Raw genomic sequence first — 26,315 nt, 5'->3', positions numbered from 1 at the left:
CCAGATGTCATAACTGCAAAGGAGGACAAGGGAGCTCAAAATGTACGACATTCAAGTAAAATGAAGGACGTTAGACAACAAACGCTAAAAGCATTGCTGTAAATAAATTTTTGATTCATATGGTTTATTCATAGCTATTTTACACATACTGTATATTTTTATGTCCCTAACTGTATTTTTTGATGGACTTATCTTTGTTAAAATGGCTTGCAATATACTTACAGAACTCTGAGCAAGACAAAGGCTTAAAATGGCACTTTACTAGCAACAAACCCTTGACTGAATCTACATTGAAATCATTCCTTTCATTTGTCCATTGTGCTGAAATTAAAGGGGGGGAAACCTTTTGACATCTGCATTGTGTCCTCAAGCAGGGTTTGCTATCTGTTTCCCCTCCAAGAAACAAACACACCCTGAGCTCTGGGTGCGAGTCTTGTGTCCTACCGCTCCTAGGAAAATGGAGGATGTATCTGATCCCCTCTTTGGGGCTCCTCTCTCTCACACACCCCACAGCCTCCATATCTCCAGTGTATATGTGCAAAGTGACTCCAGGCCTGCCTGCACTTTTCACATGCTCTGTGGCCTTCTCCCCTCTTTTTCAAACCCACACTCTTCATGTTTCCAGTTTCCTCCAGTGACTCCGGAAAATCCCAAAAGTAAAAAGTGGCCAATTTTGTCCACTTTCTGTGCAGGTTAATGTTGAATTATTGCTCAGCGTTGCTGATGTTGTCTGAAGACGATCCCACTTTCTGGGTGGGATGCCCCCTGACGTCGTCTGAAAAAGACCCTGCTTTTGTGGGATTTTCCCTATTTAAATCCCATTTCTGAATAGGATAAACTCAGTATGATCTAGGTGTCTTAGTAGACCACAAGTTGAACATGAGTGAACAGTGTGATGCGGCAGCTAAAAAGGCCAATGCGATTCTAGGCTGTGTCAATAGAAGTATAGTGTCTAGATCAAGAGAAGTAATAGTGCCACTCTATTCTGCTCTAGTCAGGCCCCACCTGGAATATTGTGTCCAGTTCTGGGCACCACAATTTAAAAAGGATGTTGAGAAACTGGAGCGTGTCCAAAGGAGGGCGACTAAAATGGTGAAAGGGCTGGAAACCATGCCCTATGAGGAATGACTCTGGGAGCTGGGGATGTTTAGCCTGGAGAAAAGAAGGTTAAGAGGTGATATGATAGCCCTGTTTAAATACTTGAAGGGATGTCATATTGAGGAGGGAGCAGGCTTGTTTTCTGCTGCTCCAGAGTCTAGAACATGGAACAATGGATGCAAGCTGCAGGAAAAGACATTAGGAGGAAGTTCCTGAGAGTGTGGGCTGTTGGACAGTGGAAGCCACTCCTTCCTCGGAGTGTGGCGGAGTCTCCTTCCTTGGAGGCCTTTAAAGAGAGGCTGGATGGACGTCTGTCAGGATGCTTTGATTGTGATTTCCTGCATGGCAGGTTGGGGCTGGACTGGATGGCCCTTGGGTTCTCTTCCAACTCCATGATTCTATGGTTCAGTCTCTGGATCATTCGCCGCCTTGAGTCCCTATGTTGGGAGAAAGGCGGGATATAAGAAAACAACAACAACAACAACAATAATAATGTGGGCCTGCCATGCCTTGCTGCGTCCTCCGCTCTCCCCAGAGAGGCCTGGCCTTGAAGGCGGCGAGGAGGAGGCCGCAGTGCAGAAGGAAGGAAGGGGCGGCGCCTGCTCTTCCTCCTCCTCCTTTCCCCCGGAGGCTGGCGATGAAGTCACCGCCTCTCGCTCAGCTTCAGGAGGAGGCGGCAGTCGGGCCTGGAAGCAGCAGCAGCAGCAGCAGCAGCCCCAGGAGGAGGCCCGGAGGCTGAGGGAACTAGAGCTCGACGCCCGCCTCGGGTCCCTCTCTCCTGCGGGGGCTCTTGGGGTCTCCCGCCGAGATGCCTTCCGACCGGCCTTTCAAGCAGCGGCGGAGCTTCTGTGAGTCTTACCCACATCCACGGTCCTCCTTTTCCCGGAGGCGGCCCTCATCCAGCCTCCTTCGCCTCCTCCTCTTGAGCACCGCCAAGGAGCAGGGGATCTCTAGTTAGAGCAGCGCCCGGGGGATCCCGGAGTGTCCTCCATTTTGAGCAGGACTGGGAAGCATGGCTTTTATATTTCTATGTCGTTAGCTTTTGTTTCTGGCCCAGGAGGAGCCCCAGAGAGCCTGACGAAGGAGCAGGCTTTAGGGCTTCTTTGGCATGTCCTCCATTTCCACCTTCTGTCCGGAAGGGATTCCCAAGCCTCCTCCTCCATCCTGAGGAAGACTAAGACTCATGGATTTACATTCATAGCTTCTCTTTGGCCATGTCCTCCATTGTCCTGGAACCTTCCTGGTCAGAAGGTTGAAATGGAGGACATGTCAGAAGAAGAGCTCATAGACAGGAGTAGAAATAGAAACCCATGCTGCTTAGTCCTGCTCAAAATGGAGGGCATTTTGGAGTCCCTCCCGGAGAGAAGAAGGCCTGTCTGTCTTGGGAGAGGAAGGCATTGGGCATCATGGCAGCCTGGGTCCCTCCTTATTACTTTCTTACTCATTCCTTTCTTCTTCCTTGGGATGCAGTTGAGATTCAGTTATTATGACTGCCTTCAAACATTTAAACAGGGCTGTCATATCACCTCTTAACCAACCACAGTTCCCAGAATTCCACACCATTGAGCCACGGCAGTTCAAGCGGTCTCAAACCGGGTTATTTCTGCAGTGCGGATGCTGCAGCAGTGTTAATTAAACAAAGGCAAAGCAGGGCATTGAAAGGAAAACAAACACTCAAGGCAGGGCTCTCTCTCTCTGTTCCTCCGTCCTCCTGACCAAGGAGGCTTTGTGTGTCTGCTTTTCAGTCTTTGTTGTTCTGGTGTGCCTTCAAATCATCTCTATTTCAGGGTTTTCTTGGCAAGATTTGATCAAAGGAAGTTTTGCCATGGCCGCCCTCTGAGGCTGAGAGAAGGTCACCCAGTGGCTTTGCATGGCTGAGCTGGGATTCGAACCCTGGCCTCCAGAGTCCTAGTCCAAGATTCAAACCACTGCACCAGCCTGGCTCTCATGCGGCGTATATTTTGCAATACAGGTGCCCTTCCTTTGCCAACTCTTTTTAGGAGTAAACATCGGATGGGGCACATCCTGGCCAGACGTGAAGATGGGAGCCAGGTTGTTCAAGGGCGGTGAGTGGGAGAAGGATCGCTTTAATCACATACAGTGACAAAGAGCAACAGCACCCCATCAGTGGTGCAAGTGGGGTGGAGGAGGCAGGTGAGCACTGTTCTTGTGTGCCTTCAAGTCATTTCCGACTTTAAGGCAAACCTGTCATGGGTTTTTCATGGCAAGTTTTCCCAGAGGGGGTTTGCCATTGCCATCCTCTGAGGCTGAAGGAGAATGACTTCCCAAAGTCACCCTTGGGATGGATCTCCATGGTTGAGCTGGGATTCAAAGCCTGGTTTCCAGAGTCAAAGTCTGATGATGATGATGATGATGTTTATTTAGAAAGCCCTTTCCACCAAAGGTCAGTACATCAGAACAAATGAAATAAAAAGCGAATGATAAAACAATCAAATACTAAAATAATATACTAATATAGTCTGCTAAAAACAAAAGCAAACAAAACCCTCCTCAGTGCTCAAAGCACTATGCCACACTGGCTCCTCCTAACGCCATGGAGAGCGTGCCCTTTGCGGCTTTGGACTGCCAGTATGCCTTGTAGTAACTTGAAACTCCCTGCCCAAATTGCTGCAGGTTCCACCCCTTGAAAAGAATGACTCCCTCCATAGCCCTTCTAGCAGCTAGCCGGGTTGGCTCTTTGTTTTGCCTCAGCATTCAGGTTTCTTGCTGGTGAGCCAGGCAGGGCAAGGACGCAGGAAGGAAGCCAGAGGTAATTAGCAGACAGTTGCAGCAGCAGCAGCAATGGCCCAGACCTGGAGGTGATGTAATGCCTGCAAGTGGAAGCGAAGGGGGGAAATGTGTTGGAGTGGTCCAGCCACTGCAATGATGAGCTTGGAGAGCGGAGCTGGAAAGCTACTCCCAGAGCCAAAGAAACCCCTCTGGCCTTAGAAGGAGCCAGGGAGAGCGGTGGCACAGAGACGCATTGCCACCAGCAGTACCACCCATGGAAATCTTTCCTGGCTCCACTTGGAGCCAAGAGAGCAGGCGTGCCTTGGCCTCTTCCTAGATTGAAAGCCCTTGTTCTGTGTTTGCCCTTAGTGTTTCCATATGCCACTCAGATATTGGCCTGTTACAGACTGCCAAAATAAAGCTGCTTCGGGTCTCTTTGGAGGTATGCTATTTAAATGATGCATGGGTTCTAAGAGTCCGGAGGTCGCACCAAAGCCACACTCCATTCATAAGCACCAGAGTGCAGCTTTTGGTGCAGCTTCCGGATTCTTAGGATGCATGCATCATTTAAATAGCATACCTCCAAAGAGACCCGAAGCAGCTTTATTTTGGCAGTCTGTAACAGGCCATTGTGATTAATGAGCTGAGAGGAATCTGTGCTGCTTTGGGTAATGACAGTTTAGTAGTGCTTTCCAGATTGCTGTTTCTTTTTTGCTTTGTTTTTTAAGAGACCGTTTTAAAAAATATACAATGCAGAAACTAAAGATCTATGATTTAGTTGTGCCACCAAGCTAGAATAGAGCAGATATTAAGGAGTAATGAAGGTCTGGAATAGGTTTAGCGCAGTGTTTTCCAAACCTTGGTTGTCCAAGTGTTTTGGACTTCAACTCCCAGAAGCCATAGCCAGTTTGGCCAACAATCAGAAATTATGGGGAGCTGAATTCCAAAAGTACTAGTTTAGTTTAAAATAGTTTAAACTAGTTTAAAATAAATGAACTCATCTACACTTATCCCTCCACATTTGCGGATTTGATTATTCACAGATTTTATTAATATATTCTCTCTAGGAATCTCTAGGGTCTCTAGCGCAATTCTGTGGTCAACTTTAACCAAAAGTCTCACTGAAGGACCTAGAGATTCCTAGAGACAATGCTTCACTAGGCTTTTTTAGCCCCTCCAGTGCAATTCTGTGGTCAATGTCTGGCAGATGTTGACCACAGAGTTGCACTGGAGGACCTAGAGATTCCTAGAGGTATTATCTCAGGTAGAAACATAGTGTTTTTGTTATGATCATTTTTTCCACATTCATGGAGGTCCTGTGCTCCTAACCCCAGCGAATTGGGAGGGACAAGTGTATTATGGATATCCCCAGTGTTATCATGGGCAGTGAAAGGGCTTCTGAGAGCAAAAAAAGGTGTAAATGCCTTGGTTTTCACATACATTCATCGGCCTAAAAGCTTGAAAAGATATTTCAGTATGTTCAAACTACTCCTATGCTTTCTATATCCGTCTTCACACTAACTGCCATTCATCCTTAATGATGAACTAAATGTAGATTGGTATGTATTTTATATTAACACTTCTCTAGCAGTTTGTCAAATTAGCGTTTTTTGTATGCTGCCACAGTCTTTCACAGAGGAATTGCTTTAAATATGATGCTGAAGAGCTACTCCATTACATGGTCCTTTCTACTTAAATGATCTTTTCTAAGAGGTAAAAAAGAATATAGTCCTTAGCAATGCTAAAGAAAAGTTTAAACATGGATGACTTCACTGCCACCAAAGAGGATGAGCAGGACTAGTAATTTTTGGAAGGTGAGTGTCATGCACCCCTTATAATTCCTAACAAATTCTCCTCATAGTTCCTATCTCTAAGATCTGCTGCTCCCCAAATTTCCATTCTACTTCTGTGGCCCCATCCTTTTCCTAAATACTCCTGTTTGACCACCAGGTGGTGGGAAAGCGGAATAAATTATGCCAACACACCCATCCAGATACACTAAATAATGCAAAAGAAGGACACATGCATAACTTTCAAAATGTGTTTCTGAGCATTATAAAAGAAACAGTTCAGTGGGAAGTATTCTTGAATAAGGCTGAGATGAACTGGAGCTTCAAAAGAGCACCACTGTTGATTTCTTTCATCTGTGGTAACATCCTGATATCAAGTCAGTCTTGACTTCCTGCAGTCCTCTGAATGAGACCACCAAGAGCCCCAGCCATGAACAGCCTTGCTCAGATTTGAAAAAATGTCACTATCAGGTCAATAGTTTTATTTTGTGTTGTATAATCTATTCCACTATGCATGTTTGAGTCTATGCCCCAATATTTTATTTGTTTATATTCCATTTTAATATATGCCTACAGAGGACCTCAGTAGGACTTGTATGAATATCAAATTATAAAGCATTGTCTACTTTACCTCTATCCTCTCTTTTGGTAACCTTTTCTGTTGAAATCAATTAGATGTGCCACCTAAGGGTATTTAGGATTAGAAGGATACATTTACTGAATTGCCTTTGATTTTTTCCTTTGTAACACCTTTGTAAGAAACAGTGTAATACAGAAGAACAAAATTTTGTCAGATGCAAGTTTTGGAAGATATTTTGCATGTCAGCATTCAATGCCTATTTCATATGTAGATTATTATAATGGAATGCGCGTATAGATTATTCATGAGAAAAATTATGGGAACCATAATTATCCCCCTTTTGATATGCAAAATATAGTGCAGTAGCCTATTCAGTCTCACCACAAAGACTTGTGGTCTACACCAAAAAATTAACATAGCAAGACCCCACTGCATCAGACTAAAGTTTTCTCAAGTCCAGCGTCCTGTTTTGATCAGTGGCTATTTATTTATTATTAAAAGTGTTAATCTCTTTTTTGTCTACCAGGGCTCCCAAAAATGACAAAACAGTAATACATATTAAAACATTCCTTTAAAAGCAGGTTAAAACAAATTTAGAATTCATGTTTAAAAAAGACCAAACTGTTTTTGACCACCTGCCAGAAATTCAACAAGGACAGAACCAGTTTGTTTTGCCTTGGGAAGAAAATTAATCACTGAGATGCTGCTTCAGAGAAAACTACAGCCCCGTACAGACAGGCCAGAATAAAGCTGCTTTGGGTCACTTTGGAGGTATGCTGTTTAAATTATGCATGCGTCCTAAGAGTCTGGAAGCTGCACCAAAGCCACATCCCAGCCCTTAGGACTGGAGCATGGCTTTGGCATGGCTTCCGGATTCTTAGGACGCATGCATAATTTAAACAGCATATCTCCAAAGTGACCCGAAGCAGCTTTATTTTGGCCTGTCTGTATGGACCCTACGTTAACTTAAGTCTCTCAAGATGGTGGGACATGCTACAATGACTCCTGGGGGTCTCACATTGCATATGGGCTCATGGGAGGACAAGTCTTTCAGATATAATGGCCCTGAGCCATAGGTTGTTGCCTTTTGGAAACCTAGAAGTAGAGTGTTCCCTGAAACTGATTGCCAGAAGTAAACTGTCTCTAAAAATGGAATTTTAGTTAAGTATTTTGACTAACAATTGTGACAACTGCCTATCCACCATGAACACTTCTGATCCTCCTTAAGAGCCATTCAAGAATGCATTAAGGAAGATCACTTCTTCTTTGTGGCAGGGAACTGTGTGTTAAAGATAGTATTTCCTTTTCTTTGTCCTTCTTCATTCCTGCTACCCATTAATAACATTGGGTGAATTATAGTCTTGTATGTAAATAAGAAAAAATTTATCTTCCTATCCATACATTCCATAACAAAAATAATTGTATATACTGTACCTCTACCACAGTCATTTCAGAGCTCTTTTACTAATACACCAGAACAGTCTGACCTTTTTTGTTTGTTTGTGATACATAAGAGCTGGAAGAGAATTTATTTTCCCCAAATTGCAAAAGATTTCCTGACCCATTGCCTTAGGGGCAGTTCTCACTCATTAAAAATAACTGGACAAGAGGCTATATGCAAGTTACAATTTTTCAGCCTTTCATCATTTATGATGGAGAGATTGCTATCTTTCCTAATTTTATAGATGCAGAATTAGAAGCTGAAAAGGAACAACTAAGGACATGTAGTGAATTAATGTCGGCAGTGGGATTAGCTTCCTATCCATGTCATTTAATGTAATCAGAAACTGAAAAGAGAAAATGCACCCACAAGTGCAAGCACGCTAGTGTTCCCTTACCGGAGGGTTTGTGCTCTGAAGGCTGAAGTAGATGTGATATGGCATATCTGTGACCAGATCCTCTGACATGTTTTGTTGCTGTACAGTATTTTATTTTAAAGCAGAATAGAGCAGTGTTTCAGTTTTGTGTGGAACGGTCTTGGGAAGGCTCAAAAATGCTATCCCTGATCTATGTCCACATATATGCAAACCAGCTATTATTGCACTGGAGAAAACAGTGCAAAACACAGTGCGAAGGAAAGGCATAACACTCTTCTGTAGTACTTCAGCTTCCATTATAATATTTGGAGAGAAGTGGTCAGATGTGGGCTTTGAGAAATTATAAGAGATGGAATTCTATACAGCTAATACTAAATTCACAGCTATATTTATATATTTATTGAAAGGGTTTTGTGGTGGACAGTATTAAATTTACACTGGATGTGTCTTTGCAGAGATATGTCTTCTTTCAGTTTTATTTTTAAAGGCTGGGAAATCTGCTTTGACCCCAAAAGGGCTTGTCAGGATACCTAGTGAAGGTTCCTTCCTTCTTCTGTCAATACAGTCTTGCTGAATTAGCATTACTAATGCTTGAGGCAACATGGTGCAAAAATTTATTTGTCCCAATAAGTGTACTATCTAGGAAGATCATCCAGTGCCTAGGAGCATACTTGTGCTCTGGCTTGGCAATATCTCCACACTAAATATATTGGCTGGCTTGGGCTATCCAGAAAAGATGAGATTGCAATGCTGACCCGTTTTCATGCTTGGTTTCTGTCACTGTTGACAGCTGTTTCCTAGAGCAAGAGCAAAGATGCCTGAGCAATCCCCTAGTGATAGTCCTGGTTATATTGTAGCAAGTACTGAAAAAGGATTGAATAATTCTCCAGGAACTTTTCCACTAGGCAGTTAGTTTCTTAGTAAGTTTGCATTATGGCTTTAAGCACTGTACCTGCTATCTATTTCATAGGCCTGCTCCGAATCACTGTGGTGTAAGGGCTTAAAATCTTAGTTTAGCTCTAAGTAAATCTCTGAAACTCTAGAAAGGTGACACCACTTTATCTATAGAATCATGGGATTTGTAGTTTTACAAGGTCTTTATCCTTCCCTGCCAAAAAGTTGTGGTGCCTCACAGAACTACAGATCACTGGATTCTATAGGATGTAGCCATGGCAGTTAATGTGGTTTCAAACTGCATTATTTGTACACACTAATTCTGAGAATGCCATCTTTTCTCATGCCCCCCTGTCGGTAGATTTCTCTTACTTATTTTTTAAACAAATATGTGGCAGACAGAAATTCCACAAGTGCAACACAGTGGCTTTAGAAAGCATTGTCTGCTTAGTTTCTGCCTGTCTTAAAGGTAGAGGAAGATTGGGGTCAGGGGACTGTTCCAGGAACAACGAGAAAGAGGTGTATTTGGTGAGATATACTTCACAGGATTATTGTGGGAACAAACAAGAGAGATGATAAAGAACGCTGTACTCCTTAACCACCATGGAAATAGTACTATTATGTAATTATGAGTTGCCTTAATGCTGTCTGTTTCCTAATGCCATGGCTCAGTTGATTCTCTTGACCTGCCCGTCCTGTACACAACTTGAATGGCTTGTTGTTGTTACTGAACATCTACTCATATGCCCTTTGTCTCATGAACTGAGTTGAGAATGAGTAATGAACACACAATGAGCACATGTTCTTTATGACCCTTAGGTATGTGACTCTCACTGCATTTGTATCTGCCACATCTCCTCTCTAAAGCTGCTTGATGTCCTCCAGAAAACAGTGCACAAGAGTGGTGAAACTAGTTTGGGGTTCTCCCCCCCCCATAAATTCCTGCTGTGAGCTTGTCAGGAGCAGCTGCTTCAGAGGCCATGGATGAGGCGAGTAGGAGGAGGGTGGTGCCCTCGGCCTGGTTCCAGACGTCCTTCCCCAGCTGACTGACCAGTTTGAAAGCAAACAGGATTAAAATAGCTTCCCAAGAGCAGGGGGCTGGGATGGCGAGGTCAGGCAAGGCAGCTGCAATGGTTACGTGTTCCTTTCAGCTTATTTTCCATATGCCCTTTTTGCTCCCTCAGCTGACTGGTTTGTTAAATACTTTCTGGGAAGGAGAGGGAGGTAGCTGGCCAGCCATCTGTGTTGCTAACTTTCCTCTAGAGAAAGTAAAGCAGGACTTGGTTTCTCCTCCTCTTCTCCTAACATGGGATTAAAAGGTAGAGCGGAGAAAGATAGCTGAGTTCAAGTACTCTCCTGGCTTCTGCACAAAGTTTACAACAGTGTGGGACAGGCCCAAAAAGGGAGCAGCAGCAGCGTCAGCAGTCATGAGGATCAGTGTTTACAAAACACTCATCTATCTCTTCGTGGAGAACTTGTTGACAGTGGGAGCAAAGTTCCTAGAGAGAATCTCTAGAAATTTTGCAACATGTCCTTGATTCCTATGCTGCTGCTTTCATAATCTCTTTATTTTTTAAACGCTGGTATTCTCACAGTTGAGATTTATTTTTCTGCAGTTCTGTTCTTCTGGGAAAAGCATTCATAGCAGGATTTTGGATGCAGTCCATACATTTTTTGTTAGATTTTATTTTCTTCTCCCTTAAACCTTGCTGCTGTTTGTTTGTCTTCAGCTCCTAGAACAGGAGACAACAAGGATCTCATCGTTTCCATCCTCTGGTAATGACATAAAGCAGCCATTGTCAGATCCTGCGTGATAGCATTGCCCTTGCATGGAGGTGTTAAGGAACACAACTGAGTCAAAACAGTTCCTTGATAGCAACTTAAGCATGTACAGTACTTAGGGGAGGGTGTTGTGGCAAATGTGAGCAACATAAAACCTACTTTAAAATGCAACAATATCCAAAATTAAAACAGATTGTGGGGTTCATCCCACTTCTTTTAGAAAATCACCAATTTCATTAATAAAATAGTTACATATTGCTCAGATCCCACTTTTTAAAAATGCCTTTGCTTATCTGTTCCCTAATAAAATGATTATCCCCAACACTAAAGATGAGGTAGAACAGGTTTAATGTCAGAGTACTATAATAAAATACCATTTCAACTTGTTCCCATAACATCTTAGAATCATAGAGTTGAAGAGACCACAAGGGCCATCCATTTCAAACCCCTGTCATGCTGAAAGACACAATCAAAGCACTCCCCGACAGCTGGCCAGCCTCTGTTTAAAGACCTCAAAAGAAGGAGATTCCACCACTCCAAAAGAGTGTGTTTCATTGTCGAGCAGCTCTTACTGTCAGGAAGTTCCTCCTAATGTTAGATGGAATCTCTTTTCCTATAGTTTGCATCCATTGTTCCTTTCCCCAGTTTCTGGAGCAGCAGAAAACAAGTTTGCTTCTTCAATATGACATCCTTTCAAATACTTAAACATTGCTATCATGTCACCTCTTAAACTTCTCTTCTCCAGGCTAAATATACCAGCTCCCTAAGTCCTCCTCATAGATCATGGTTTCCAGACCTTTTATCATTTTGGACATCCTCTGGACACCCTCCTGCTTGTCAGCATCCTTTTTGAACTGTGGTGCCCAGAAGCGGACACAGTATTCATCTCAGAAGCTAGAATGTGTCTCTTTCTCTTGAATTCCTTTCTCCAACTATCAGTTTGTGATCTGGCCCAAAATTGCTAGCATGCAAATCTGTTTGCTCCATAACGTCTGCACACACAGCTATGCCCATGACTATGGGCCAAATAATTTTTTTTTATGTGGGAAAGCATACAGCAATATTTGTGGAACCTTGAATCAGTTTCAAAAATAAGTTTTAGCAGATTTGCTGAATAATGATATTTTTTGACGCTACAGTGGCACCCATTTCCAAAATATTTGGTTAGAAACTTTTCCATTGCTGTTGATCCTAATATGTAATAACAGTTCCAGAGTCTTTCACCATAACAACATGTCAAATGCCAAGGGTCCAAGTAGTCCAGCATCATGTTTCTAACAAAGGCTTGCTGGATGCTTTTCAGAAGCACAAAACCGGGAGAGGAATCAAGATTGCAGCCCTTTCATGTCATTCTCAGAGCTTAAAAGGGTTTCTTTTTGGACTACAATCTCCTAACCATAGCCAGCATTGGAGCTGTAGTCAAAAAGGTTTTGACTACAAAAAGGATTTTGAGAGTTGTGGTACAAAACATAACCTTTCTATAGTCTGACCTCATTTATGCCTCTCCTCCTTTTGACCATCTGTTTTCTAAAAACCTCTAGTGTTGTCACATTCTCTCATAGGAAAGGCACTCCACCTGCTTGACCATTTTTTTCCCTCTTCCTGAAGTATTTTTTATACTTAGTATTCCAAATGTGACCACCTCATAGATCTATATAAGGGTATTATGATAATTATTTTTAGTTTCTTTCCTAATAAAACCTGACATAGTCATTTAGCCAAGCTGTTGTCCTAATTTCAACCTCAAACTCTTCTGGTTGGTCACTATCAAGTTAATGTTTTTATTGTTTTCTAATTGGTATCAGTATAACTTAGTTATTTTGAATTTCTCATTTACCATTTTGTTGTCCATTTATTCAGTCTGGAGAGTTCTTTTTGGCACTTTGTATTGCCTGTCTGGATTTTCACCATCTTCAATTGCTTGGTATCTTCTGCAAACTTGTTTATTCCTAAAACCTTTGCTTCCTGTTATTTAATCAGTTATTAATCCATAGAATCACCTGGTATCTTATTCCATAACTGCTTAATAGCCTTTGATACTGAACTTGGGGAGTTTTGTTTTAAGCCATTCAGCTGTGTAGTTGAATTAGCCCTCTTGTGTGTCCACAGTGTTTATAGCTTGTGCTGATATAAAGTGGATTGTGCAGGTGAACATGTGGAGTGGGGATTAGGACAGGGCTGGCTGAAGACAATTTGCTCCCTAAAGCAAAGAGCATCTCCTACACATTACATGTACAAATGTGAATGAGGCCCTGAGCAGATCGGCCTTAAAGGCCAGCTTGGGGGCAGAGTCAGGGCATAGCATCCATATGATGCACACCCCAACTCCACCCCCGGGACGGAGTGACACCGCACAGCACTCTGCATGGTTTGTGGCATCATGGCGCTCCTCTGGCTCTGCATCTGCATGATGCAGCATCAAAGGCGCGCCATAAAACCACCCTTTGCAGGGTGCAAAAAGGAACTGCTTTTTGTGCCCTGCAAAGGCCAGATCAGGGCTGCGGAATGCGGTTGCTGCGGTCCCGATCCAGCGAAAATGGAGGCCGCTGCAGGCTATTCCTTAGGGGGCTGTCTGCACAGCCCCTGAGTAAATGGCTGAATCTTTCTTCAGCACTCATGACAGCACAGTGTCCTCCAACATGAAGCCAGCAATTTATTTCTTCCACTGACTCTACTGTTCCTCCTAGGGAAAACTATGCATTTTTACCTTTATGTGGTTTGGCTGTTGTATACATAAGATGCTAAAAATGTGTAGATTGGGAGACTGGATATTGGGGTACTCCTCTTCCCCTGTCCATATGCTCATCTGTGCACATGAATGAATGTATTTGCTGTGCAAGGTGATTTCTTGTAAAGTTCTGTTCGTTGTACACAGCCTCTTTCCCTCTTTCCCTGACTTCTTCACTTGAGGGCTGCAAATCCTCCACTCAAGGTTTGGGGAACATCAATAAGAAAAAGGATTTTCAAGATGTTCTAGCCCCACTGCTTTGTTATCATCGGTTATTCACAGGTCACAGTGTTCTCCACAGAACTGTGAACATCAAATGTAATCACCTGCTGATTTCATTATCACTTGTCCTGTGATGCAAGAAAGCCCTGAATTTGCCAGTGATTATTAACACTTCAGGTTGCATTCTCCTCCTGAACATTTGAGCAAGTTGGAAGCTGAATTAGGTTGTCCCATATGTGATCAGTAAACCAACCAATTCCAATTATATTTGGTCAGGGTCCATTCCCAGAAAACATAATGCTTTCTATAGATGATTATTATTATTATTATTATTATTATTATTATTATGTTGTTGTTGTTGTTGTTGTTGTTGTTGTTGTTGTTGTTGTGTGCTTTCACCTTGTTTCTGACTTACAGCAAACCTAAGGCAAACCAAACACATGGTTTTCTGGGGCTGAGTGACTCCCTGAAAGTCTTACTAGTGGATTTTCATGGCCAAGTGGGGAATCAGACCCTGATTTCTAGAGTTGTTGTCTAGTGCTTGAATCATTACAAACCTCACTGGCTCTTCTCTGTAGCTTGCAGGTATTTCATAAGATATATCTGTTTGTTTTGGTATTAGTTTGTGCAGTGACTTACAATGCATGACCCTATAGTACAGCATCCCCATGAAGACAGTTTGAAAACCACCAGAAATCAAAGGAAGGGAGTTTAGTTTGCCTGCTTGCTGTTTCAGCCTCTGCTTTTCCAATAAGTCTTCTGGGAAACAGCTATTGTTTGTTACCGCTTTGTAGGAATAAGGACCTGAGTTTGCAGTTCTGGCAAAAACCACCAACAACCCTTAGTTGTCATCGCCATGGGCTGTGGGAAATATAAGGTGGGCTCCAGTAAGGACATGATTGCCACAAACGGAGTAATGCCAAAGGGGTTGCCCCTTTGGGGGAGGCACTTTAGCAGAGCATGAAGGCTTAGGCCTGTTCCCCTACCTGTCAGAAGGTAGGAGGACTTCCTGCATTTCAACACCTGCCTACTGGAATAGGGTTTTATCTGTTACAAAAAGAAAGAATTGATAGCTGCTCACAAGGAACATGTGTTTCTGTGAAATGCGGGGAGAGATGACAGGACTCAAGAAGCATCCATTTCAGTGGCACTGGTAGGGGTAGAGAATGATCCACCCAGGAAGTTGATGGGTCCAGGTTTCCTCATGGTTCTTTGTGACCTTCCTGTTGTTGCAGCAAGTGATTCTTGCTATGTCCTCTGGAATGGGGAAATGGCCTGGGTGATGGACACAATCGCCCTGAGCATTCTCTCTCATTGAGTGGAGTTGGTGCTGATCAAACAGGCAAGATAGAATCTAGAGCTGTTTTGGCAGAAAAGAGGACTGAAACCAACCAACCAAACAAAAACGATGGACTGAATCCAACACAGGCTAGAGCCTCTTTTCCATGGTGCCGTGGGGAGCAAAAATATCATTTTTCTCTGCCAACATTGCATTTGCAAAGAGCTATCTAGTAGAGCTGTTTTGGGGGTTTTCCCTGGCCAAGAAGGGCAGAACAGCTCCCTGTGAACAATTTAGTAAGCACATTGCTGGGATCTGCTCTGACTTGGATGCTATAGTTAATACAAGCCTATGGATATAACCTTGAGTTCTGCGTTTCCAATGTTGGTGGATATTTTTCAGCTTGTACCATTTGATAATGTGGACAGGACTTTCTGTGAGAAAGGCAACATAAAAAGGAAATAAATAAGTAGACAATAAATTCTTGTATTTTACAAAAATTCTTGCAAGCCGCCTTCAGTCCCAGTCTTGAGGAAATAGCAAAAGGCACTGATTAGTGAGACAAGCCTCATTAAAAAGAGTACAAGTAACTTAACAGCTTCTTTGCAAAAATGTTGCTTTGTCAAATTTGTGTACTTGCATTTTCCTCTCCCCCTTTTGAATAACTTAATCAGAATATGTTCTTGTTGGCAGGCAGGTGAGTATCCATTATGCCACTGCTGGGAATGTGCTAGAGCTGATGCTGCTTAACCTATGAGTGGTCTATTCTTTGAGAAAAATAGCCTTCACTAGCAAAATATTTCGCCTTACTTGATTGCAGTATGGTATGTCTGTTATGTATTAGCACACAGATGTTGGTTGGAAATGCAACTAGCTGGCTTGATGTCATAGACCTAGAGGCAATTTGGCTTGATGCATGGGCACTTACTTTATGGACTAACTGGCAGTATGTCTGCCTAATAATGCACCACTGGGCAAACCAAATTATACTGATGAAGAGATTTTCCAGCCAAGTTGCAGACAAGTGATTCTAAATATCTAGGAAGTGAATCAGTAACTTTATTTGGACAAGAATTTGGGGAAGTTACTTTTGGACTACAATTCCATGAATCTACTAGTTGCTGATAAGGCTGGCTAGGGGATTCTGGCAGCTGTAATAATAATAAAAAAGTTTTGAAATTCAGATATAGACTAACTTGTATTTAAAGTGCAAGGTGTGGGCTTTTGGGCCATGCTATTCAGATGCTCGCTAGGGAAGATATTGACTAGAGAGGGCCTGGAGGTTTTCCAGATATGGTATGTTAGAAAATGCTTCATCTTGGTTCTACTTGTCTTGCTCACCAGACTTTTAGGTTTGGAAATATCTTTATCTCTCTGTTCTTTGGGCCTACTTGAAAAAGAACACTGTGGAGGGACAAGCTCTGAAGGTTACAGAGGAGTTTGATTGCAGGATGCAGCTATTCCAGATGGCTTTGCTTCATTTTGTGGGGTGGTTTGTTTTATTACATGCTCAAGGCCTAGGTTATTTTTTCTTTGGGAGCTGAGGTAGAATATTTTTTCCAGGTGAGACTGACCAGGGGGATCACCTTTTGGCTGATTCACCCTGGCTGTTGCTCTTGAATTGACTTAACTTTGTATTTAAGAACCAAGATCTGTGTCATTTTGAGTTCATTGTTTATCCTTGGTTGCAGACGTTTGGGGCTGGATCCTCTCACATAGGGCTAAATTCCCTTGTTAGTCCCAATTAGACTTAGACTCATTGAATGAATTGGACTTACATAACTTTTAACAAGTCTTATTCAATCAGTGGGTCTTTTTCTAGTTTGAATAGCAAGTGGATTTAGTCCATAATCTGTAAGGAAATGGATGCATATAGAACACTACTTTGGGGAGGACTTTAGATTTGGAGCCTTCTTCTCCCCCCCCCCCCTTGTTTTTTAGGCTTAAGAAAATCCGCCTATGCTCGAGCTCCGTGGGATATAATGGGGCTCATGCATGTGGCGGAGAGGCACACACACGTCACGGGCATGCGTGCCATTCTTTCCCTCCCCAAGTGGCTTCCGCATAAGCTGGAAGCTGTGTATTCCAGAAAAAGGACCCGAGGGAACTCTCCTTTAGTCTTGGTCTCAGCCCTGGACTCCTTTTCAAACATACAATCAAACACACCAACAAGATGAGGATTCTCCTTTTCCCTGATGCCCAGGAAGGAAACTAACACACAATTGGGAGGGGAATCTTTTTTTCTAGTCACGGGTTCTGTCTGCACTGGCCAGGTTACTCCGGGGGCAGCCTGGAGTGGTGGTGGTGCTGCCCCAACCTTTCATCATTACCGTAGCCTTCTGTTTTGACACTGGATGACTGTTCACATGGGCAGCCAACTGGGTTGCTCTGTGTGGCTGCAACCATGGTGAATTGCTCCCTTCTGAGGTCAGAATGAGGCGCCCACAATTCAAAAGGGATGTTGACAAGCTGGAACGTGGCCAGTGGAGGACAACCAGAATGGTAAAGTGTCTGGAGCCCTGGTGGCACAGTGGTTAAATGCCTGTACTGCAGCCACTCACTCAAAACCATAAGGTTTCGATTTCAAAACCAGCAAAAGGTCTCAAGCTTGACTCAGGCTTGCATCCTTCCCAGGTTGCTAAAATGAGAACCCAGATTGTTAGGGGCAATTAGCTTACAGTTGTAAACCGCTTAGACACTGTTAATTCAGTATGAAGCAGTATATAAACGAAGCTGTTTGTTTGTTGTTTGGAAACTATGCCCTATGAGGAGAGATTTAGGGAGCTGTGTATATTTAGCCTGGAAAAGAGACGGTTTAGAGTTGATATGATACGCCTGTTTAAATATCTGAAAGATAGTCATACTGAGGATGAAGTTTGTTCTCTGCAGCTCCAGAGAATAGGACCTGGAGCAATGGATTCAACTACAGGAAAAGATATTCCAGCTCAACATTAGGAAGAATTTGCTGGCAGTAAGAGCTGTTTGATAATGGAACATACTCCCTCAGAGAGTAGTGGAGTCTCCTTCTATAGACGTTTTTAAACAGGCTGGATGGCCATCTGTTGGGGATGCTTTGATTGTGTCTTCCTGCATGGCAGGGGGTTGGACTGGATGGCCCTTGGGATCTTTTCCAATTCTATGATTCTGTGATCACATGGCTGGGTCCCCCATTCAGACCTCAGAACAAAGTGATTTGCAGTGGATGTGCAGGGTGGCCCAGTGGGCTGCCCATGCAAATAGCCACTCAGCAACAGAATGGAGAGCATCTGGGGACTTTTGATATTGAACAGATAGGACGTTGTCTGGTCTGTTTGTATTATACTCAAGGATTGGGTCCTGCTTTGTCCAGTTTCATCTCTGAGAGGACAGGGGAGAGGCCAGTTTATTTGGACTGTGCACACAGGGCCATGATTTATGGATGATCAAAGGCAAAACAGTTCTATTTGCTAAGAAAGCTTCTTGCAATGATTATGGAGAAATGGTTAGCACTTTATGAACTTTTAGTGTTTTTAAGTGTTCTGATTAGTCACATGTTGTTTAATTAAACCAGTCTTCTATTTATTCCATTATTTTGTTTAAAAAAACCCTCAGGAATAGTGTTCTTTGAAGCCATACAAATTGTAAGTCTCATAGTGACTTCTAAATGAAGAGCAAGAATTATATTTCTGGTAGCACTGATGATTTTCTTAGATGTGTCCCTCCTTATTCTTGTCCAACCTTATTTTTGGAAGAAAATGCAATGTTTTTTTCACATGAAGATTTTTCTGAGGGAGGGCTCGCTAGAGGGCCTTAGAGCCAGAAAAATCACCCCTAGTTCTTGGCCACCTATTCTCTAACATTGTTAATGGTTTTCTAAGAGAGTAAGCAAGTTTACCATTACCCATGGTTCCTCAGTAACAAAGAGTTCAGAATCACTTAGACCAGTGATGGCGAACCTTTTTTCATTGAGTGCCCCAACTAAAAGTTTTTCTGGCACTGGGTGTTATCCGGTGCCCTGGGCGGGACTTCCACCTTCTGAGTGCAGGACTTCTGAGGTCGGACCTCTCCCCTTATGCTTTTTCTGACCTCTGGCTGCCTCTGGAAAGGCATTCGGAGGCTGGGAAAGCTCTGGGAAGAGGAGGAACAGATGCACGTCTGTTGCTCCTCTCCACCAGGTGTCAGGCCACATGGCGTTGTGTGCCATCTGTGGCACGCGTGCCATAGGTTCGCTATCACAGACTTAGACTGTAGTATTCTGGTAGGCACAGGATGAACAATTTGGGCTATCTTCAGTAAGATAAAGGTAAAGGTAGTCCTTTGACATGAATGTCTAGTCATAACTGAGTGTATGGGGTGGTGCTCATATGTGTTACTAAGCCAAAGAGCCAGCGTTGTCTGATGACTACTCTTTGATTATGTGGACAGCATGACTGCACCGAACACTGTTACCTTCCTACCAAAGTGCTACCTATTTATCTACTTGCATTTGCATGCTTTCAAACTACCAGGTTGGTACAACCTGGGACTAGTGACAGAAGCTCACCCCATCATGCAACACTTGGGCCTCTAACTGCCCACCTTCTGATCTTCCAGTCATCTTAACCATTAAGCTTAGTTATATTTAACATGTTTAGTTATTTCATGTTCAAAAATTGTGTGCTTGGTAGCTAGTAGAATCCTGTGCTTTGATTCTACAATTTTAAGGGCTATCTTTTTGTCAAAATAAATAAGTAACTGAATTAATTTGAAGCTTTGGCAATGAAGAAACCACTTGCAAGTACAGTGGGCCCTCTCTACACGTGGGGATCCATTCCGGATCCCTCCGTATTTGAGGAAAAAGGTGTAAGCTCAAACCCCATTGGCTGCAATGGGGGAGCGCTTCCGTGTTTGGTCACAGGCATGTATGCCATTCATCGCCCGGCAGCTTAACCTTCTGTGTAAGATTAAAGCCGCGTATGGTGCATCTGCATATGGCACGTCCGCAGGTGGCACAGGCACGCTGTATTGGTTTGTAAAATATTCTTGCCTTGTTGAGTGCAACTTGAGCCAACTTTCTGCCTTGTTTTCTGGGAACTGGTTGTTCTTACTTGGGAGCAAGTAAATGATAACAGATACTGTGCAAAGTTAATATATTTTTGACATTGCTGTTAATAATGAATTCCAAGTGCAAACACAGTTCTGATCTTATTCCCAGTGCAAACACAGTTCTGTCACTTCTGCTGAGTTGGGAAATAATTATTTGGAGACACTGAAGATATGAATGTGTTAGTTTGTTTTGGGACACTTGTACTTATCAAAGCATCCATCCAGTCTATCCCCTTACACCAACCCATTTCCGGCAGCAGCCAATCAAAGGTTATACTAGTGATAAGCTCTTATTACTCCTGTAAAAATATTGTTAGAAGTTTTTTTTTACTTCTAATAAGTAAAATTAGAAGGAGATGTGTATTTTGTACACATTTCTGAGGAACCAGTTTAGAAAATTCAAATATGTATAGGTTTTGAAGCTCAGTACATGTAATTTGTCCTCAAGTTCTTGTTCCCAGTTTGGAGATACTTGCAGTACAAGGCAGTTTATCTAAAAGTTTGAGAGAGTAACGTTCTTAATTCTCTGGAATTGGCATTATTAAAGCATGTCCTTGTTTCCATGTGCCTGAGTACTTTAGTCTCACAACAATCCAATGAGGTAGGTTAGATGATTATATTACTTTGGCTCCTGCCTCGGTCAAAACACAAGATAAAAAATTTTGCCGGCATGTTTTGGCAAGAATTGGTCCTTTTCTGACAGTCTCACTTGGGGTAGCAATGCACCCTATATTACAAAGGACAGCCTTCTGTTTAACGTGCTGAAAGAATGCCCTCTTCGCCACAAAACCATTGTCCTAGTCATTTTCTGGTTTTGTGCACAGAGTTTTTTCCCTCCATAACTGAAAAGTTAAAATGCCACTCCTAAGGCTTCATCACTAGGAGTAAGACCTTTTAAATAAAAATGTACTGGTATTTTTCACATACACCCCTTTTGCCTTTGGACCCACCCACCACTGGAATGTGACACCTGAAAACCTATTTGAAATCAAATTCAACCCTTTGGCGGAGAGGTCCCCACCTGTGTTCTGTTTGAAGTAATCTCTAATCACTTTTGAGGATACCCCTATGAAGGAAGAGTTGGGACCTCGAAGTTCTCCATCAGCATTTAATCACCTAGACAACAGATTTAGCAGGCACATTGGTCACCTAATGGTGATCTTCCCCAGTCTAATGAAATTTATTGTAGTTGTATGTTGCTGCTGTTATCGTTGTGTAGCTTTAAGTGGTTATGTTGACCCAATAGCAACCTTTATCATGGTGTTTTATTATACGAGGGGAGTTGTAATTGCCTTTTTCTGAAGCTGAAAGTATGTGATTTGCTTGATATCACCCAATGGACTTCCATGGCTGAGCAGGGTTTCTAACCCTAGGCCTCCCACATTCCTACTCCAACACTCAAAAGCATTCAAACATATCATTACTTTCAAAATTTACATCTACACTTACGAATTAGAGCAATGGTTCCCAGACTTTGGCCCTCTGGGTGTTTTGGATTTCAGCTTCCAGAATTCTTGACTGTTGAATAAACTGGCTGGTGCTTCTGGTAGCTGAAGTCCAAAACACCTGGGAGACCAAAGTTTGGGGACTTCTGAATTAAGAGTATGTTGTTTCACCTTCCTTCCTTCTCCCTACTTTCCAACCATTCTAGTCCCTCCCTTCTGGCCATTGGTTCCTTTTCTCTTTAGAAAGGCTATTTGAAGCTCATGGCATCCAGTACACCAACAAAGAGGCAGTATCCATATAATCAAAAGGGATGGATTTGACGCTTCAGTTGGAGAGGTCAATTTCTTCCTGCCCCTTCGTCCAATTATACTCTCCCTTTCTCTTTATCCTTTGCCAGCTTTTACATCTTCTTTCCATTCAGTCCTTTTCTGTGTAGAAGTGAGTCCCTGTACTGGGAGGAAGGCAGGATATAAATAATAATAATAATATAATAATACAGCGGGCCCTCCTTTTACAGGGGGGGAATCCGATCCGGATCCCCGTCCACATGAGGAGAATGCTGGCTCATGGCAGTGTGCATGCCTGTGGTGCACACACCACTGCTTTAATTGGTGCACAGCTTCCACATAAGTTGGAAGCGGCGTATAGTGTGCCCATGTATGGTGTGGGCACATTGTAATATATGAGAACACCATGGATTTAATTCCTGTTGGTATTGTATGTTTCCCATTTAGTTCTCATTCCATTTTAAAGAAGGTGACTTTTGGAGTTAATCACATGCAAATCACCTTTTTGTAGATAATAAGGGTGATCTCTTTTTATTGGACTTGTTTGCAATTTTAGCTTGGCAGAACTTTTCATTGTGGTTCTGCTGCCCTCTGCACTTGCTTCATAAGGTGGCTAGCTGTTAGCTGTGATGGAACCATGGTTCTATGGAAAAATCTTTAGTTTGTTTTCAGGGCTATGCTGAAGCCAAGAATATTTGCATGTTTTCAATAGTTTTTGTAACCTAAATGGTTCCAGAAGTACTTTGGACACTTTATTTTTTGGGGTGTGTGTATATATACACATACACATACAGCACTGCTTTATCTACCAGGTATTTTTTCATATCAGTTAGGCTGATCTGTGGCTCATTGGTTGAGTATAGCCGCCAAATAAAGTACAGTGCACCCGCTTCATACGCGGGTGCACCATACATGGCTTTCAGCAAGGGGTGGTGCATCCCATTTTCAATGGGGCTCGAGCGTATGCGTTTTTTTACGTGGGGGTCCAGAACGGATCCCCCGCGTAAAAAAAGGGCGCACTGTATTAGACAGTATCAGTTTTGTGTAGTTCCAGTGGTACAGTGATGCTGAGCTTACACTCCCATTGTTGTCTCCTTGCAGATACACTGGGTGGGCCCGATTTTTCATATTTAAAAAGGGTGTTTGCTGTAGTATTTTTTGCCATGTTGTGTGTGAAAATATACTTAGTTCAGATCTTGGTTGAAAAATGAAGTTACCTGGTGGCTTCATCCAAACCTCTGAGTTCAGCTTCTCACTTATAATATGGCTGAGGCTTAAATTAGTTTCTTCTGGTATATTTGTAATCTACCTTTATTTTTATAATCTTTCAACCATTGAGATTGTATTTGGTATACAGAGCCAGCTTTACCATTAATGTGTTTGAGCAGCAGTGTCAGATGACAAAAGGTGTGCGCATGCAAGGATAACTAGGTGCAGCTGTACCTCCCTTCTACAAATGTTTCTAAGGAGCACCCCACCACCCCCATTCCATTTGCTTTGTGTATAAGGAATGAACAGAATGTACCTCTTACCCTTCACCTCGGAAAGCAAAATGTCTTGTACTAACCCAGTGTCTTGCTAGGATGAAACAGCAATTGGACTTTAGGGGTCAGCATAAAAACTCTCCCATATTGTCTTTCCCTACCTCATTCCCAGTTTATTAAACACACCCTTTTTAATACATCAGGGAGCATTAGCAAGTGAAATCATTAATGAACATGGTATAAATATTTTAATTTTGCCCTGAAATGGCACGGAATCTATACAGAACTGAGAGCTGAGAAGGTTGTTCTTTCGCACCTAAAAATAAACAATTGTGATGCTTTGCTTAACAGGTCCAGAGGCTCACAGTTGGTGATCACATCTGAAGGCTATTTCATACAATAAGCAGCGTGAAACTAGCTTTGCCATATTGAGCAAACACTCAAAACAACCATTTACACCTCTCTGTATGACCCATGCGCTTTCAAATGCATGCTGCGTTCACACTTAACAAATTTTAGATGTAAGCTTTCTTGAAATATCTTGGACATGTGCCTTAAAAACTGGATATGGTTCATGTAGCCCTGGTTGTCCTTCTGTTTACAAGTACAGTAGAGTCTTGATTATCCGACATAAACGGGCGGGCTGATAGTTGGATAGCCGAAAATGTTGGATAATCTGGAGGGTCCAAGAAAAGCCTTGAAATCACTATGAATTGCAAATGTATTGAAGTTTTATTGCAGTAACAGTAAAAGTAACGTTGCAGTAACGTTATAGGAATAACATTGTAACGTATAAACAGTCCTCTAAAAATGTAAAGAAATCACTGATCAACATTGTGATGTACAATATGTACTGTATAAACAGTTCAGTCCTCTGAAAATGTAAAGAAATCACTGAGCAGCAACGTTGGATAATCCAGAATGTTGGATAATCGAAGGTTGGATAATTGAGACTCTACTGTAACTGCTTTTAGTTAAGTTCTGGTTTTTGTCTTAAATGTTTTACTGGTGTGTTGGCATAGGAACAAATAGTAATTGTGACACTGACATTGACAATGTGAATAAAGGGCAGTTTAAAATATGTAGATCAGTAGTGACCTTTGTCAAGTCACCTTCTCTCAGCCTCGGGGGATTTCAAAGGCATACCCCTCTCAACAAATCTTGCCAAAAAAACCTTCATGATAGAGTCCCCTTAGGGCCACCAAAGTAAAAAATGACTTGAAGTCACACAACAACAACAAATAAATTTCCTTCTCCTCATTCTGACACATCCTCACCTAACCTGTTTCCTGGCAGTTGTATTGGACTGTACCTCCCATAATTCCTCAGGAGGATGGTTGTTGGGCTATGAGAGTTGCACTCCATGCCTGGAAGAAAACAGGTTGGGGCAGGCTGCTGTAAGACCTCTGTACATTGTAATCTATTTTATTAATTGGGACTTGGCATATTGCTGCATCTTGTCTTTTAGGGTAAGGTGATTTCACAAGTCTGCACATTCACATTAATAACTTAGAAACCTGATGACACATGTCAGGAAGCTATAGCATTGAACACTGAGAATGGAACATGGTCTTGGGGAAATAGGAAAGGGCAGGTGTGGGAAGCTATAGACAGAGTAGCCGATGGAAACCAGCTTTATGCAGATATCCCTCTTGGAAAGGAGAAAAGTTACATGATCCCTAAGATACACAAAGTAATTCTGAAGGGGTCCTACCACTGCTGCAGTAAATATTTGGACAGAACAGAAAGACTGGTTCATGTTGCTCTGCATGGTGTCAAATGTTTCAAAAGCATCTAGGTGTCATTGCAGGACATTAAAAAGGGAACCTAAAACTTCTGCTGCAGTCAGGCTGGGTAGATTATGTGAATGATAGTACCATTATGGAGTTGTTAAAGTTATTGACTATGGGTGGCACATTTTTCTTTTACATGCTTGATAAATGTCTGAACAGGGCTTCTATAAAGTGACCCGAGCTTCTGGTGGAAATGGTGCCATATGAATAATAAGAATACATTTTAGTATTATTGGTATATACATACTGCTTGCAGACATTTGAATTTATCTAGTTGCAGTTTTCTTTCTTTTTAATAAAAAAATTAGTTCAGCCTCACCACAAAACATCTTGCCTTAGGAGGTCTGAAAGATAAGTATTTCATATTCCTAAATGTTCTGTTTTTCACTTTCACAGCGGATCGTTGTAAAGAGGTGCAGCAGATCCGAGAACAACATCCAAACAAAATTCCTGTGAGTACAGAGCTTTGTATGCACTTTAAAATGAATTTCTGTGGATTCTTGAACAGTCATGGCTTTTGTGCCATTCTTTTGAACCTGAAGACCAGCCTGTTAAAGTTACTCACTTTTCTTCTTACATTGAGAGTTTGTCCTTCTCCACTACTTTTAGAGATTAGATACATCAGAGGTTGCTGTAACCCTCTGCAGAAGAACTGGTCAGTCTCCATACTTGTTTTTTAAATAGAACTCTTAAGATTCACCAGCTTCAAAAAGCATACACATAAGATTTTGTGGCTACTATTGATAAACAGCTAGGAATGAGAAATCATTGTCAAAATACTGTAAAGTCATCCAAATCTAGCAGTAGATTCAAATTTACTATCTACCTCCCACTTTTGCCCTGCAATACTTCTCAACGAATTTGTAGAATGCTCTTGTTCTAAATTTTACCCTTGTTTCCCCCTCTTTTCAAAAATTGTGCTTTCTGCTTTGGAAATCTCTATAAACATAAATAAATAATAAATAATAAAAAATTATTTATATACCGCTCTTCTATAAAATCAGGGCGGTGTACAACAATCATAAAATACAATACAGTTCAATAAAATACAATACAAAACGAACATAAACAATAAAAACACTCCAGCCAGCTAACCACTGCTGGCCTGGAGAAGAGGGAGAATTTAATCGGGGCTTACATCAGGGAATGCTTGTTTGAATAAAAAGGTCTTCAGCCCCTTTTTGAACTGGGCCAGGGAGGTGGCCGAGCGGAGCACAATGGGCAGGGAGTTCCAGAGGGTAGGGGCTGAGATGGTAAAAGTCCTCTTAGACATAGAGGCTAATCTAGCCCCTGGAACCCTCAACAGCTGCTGCCCAGATGT

General features: G+C 42.3%; 1 protein-coding gene across 1 annotated transcript in view; it reads left to right on the top strand.

Moving 5' to 3' along the window:
- The first annotated feature begins 1,799 nt into the window (after positions 1-1,799).
- Positions 1,800-26,315, top strand: part of MAP1LC3A (microtubule associated protein 1 light chain 3 alpha) — a 41,380-nt gene continuing 16,864 nt past the window's right edge. Inside the window, exons 1-2 of the mRNA XM_089514067.1 lie at positions 1,800-1,946; positions 25,391-25,446. Of these exons, the coding sequence (XP_089370193.1) occupies positions 1,907-1,946; positions 25,391-25,446 (96 nt within the window). The 5' untranslated portion in view covers positions 1,800-1,906. The remainder of the gene's footprint in view (positions 1,947-25,390; positions 25,447-26,315) is intronic.

The sequence above is a fragment of the Sceloporus occidentalis genome, unplaced genomic scaffold (assembly GCF_023333645.1).
Source record: "Sceloporus occidentalis isolate IW3139 unplaced genomic scaffold, rSceOcc1.0.p SCAF_3, whole genome shotgun sequence".
NCBI lineage: Eukaryota > Metazoa > Chordata > Lepidosauria > Squamata > Phrynosomatidae > Sceloporus > Sceloporus occidentalis.
The sequence above is the reverse complement of the archived record's forward strand: the minus strand, read 5'-3'. Positions and strand labels throughout refer to the sequence as shown.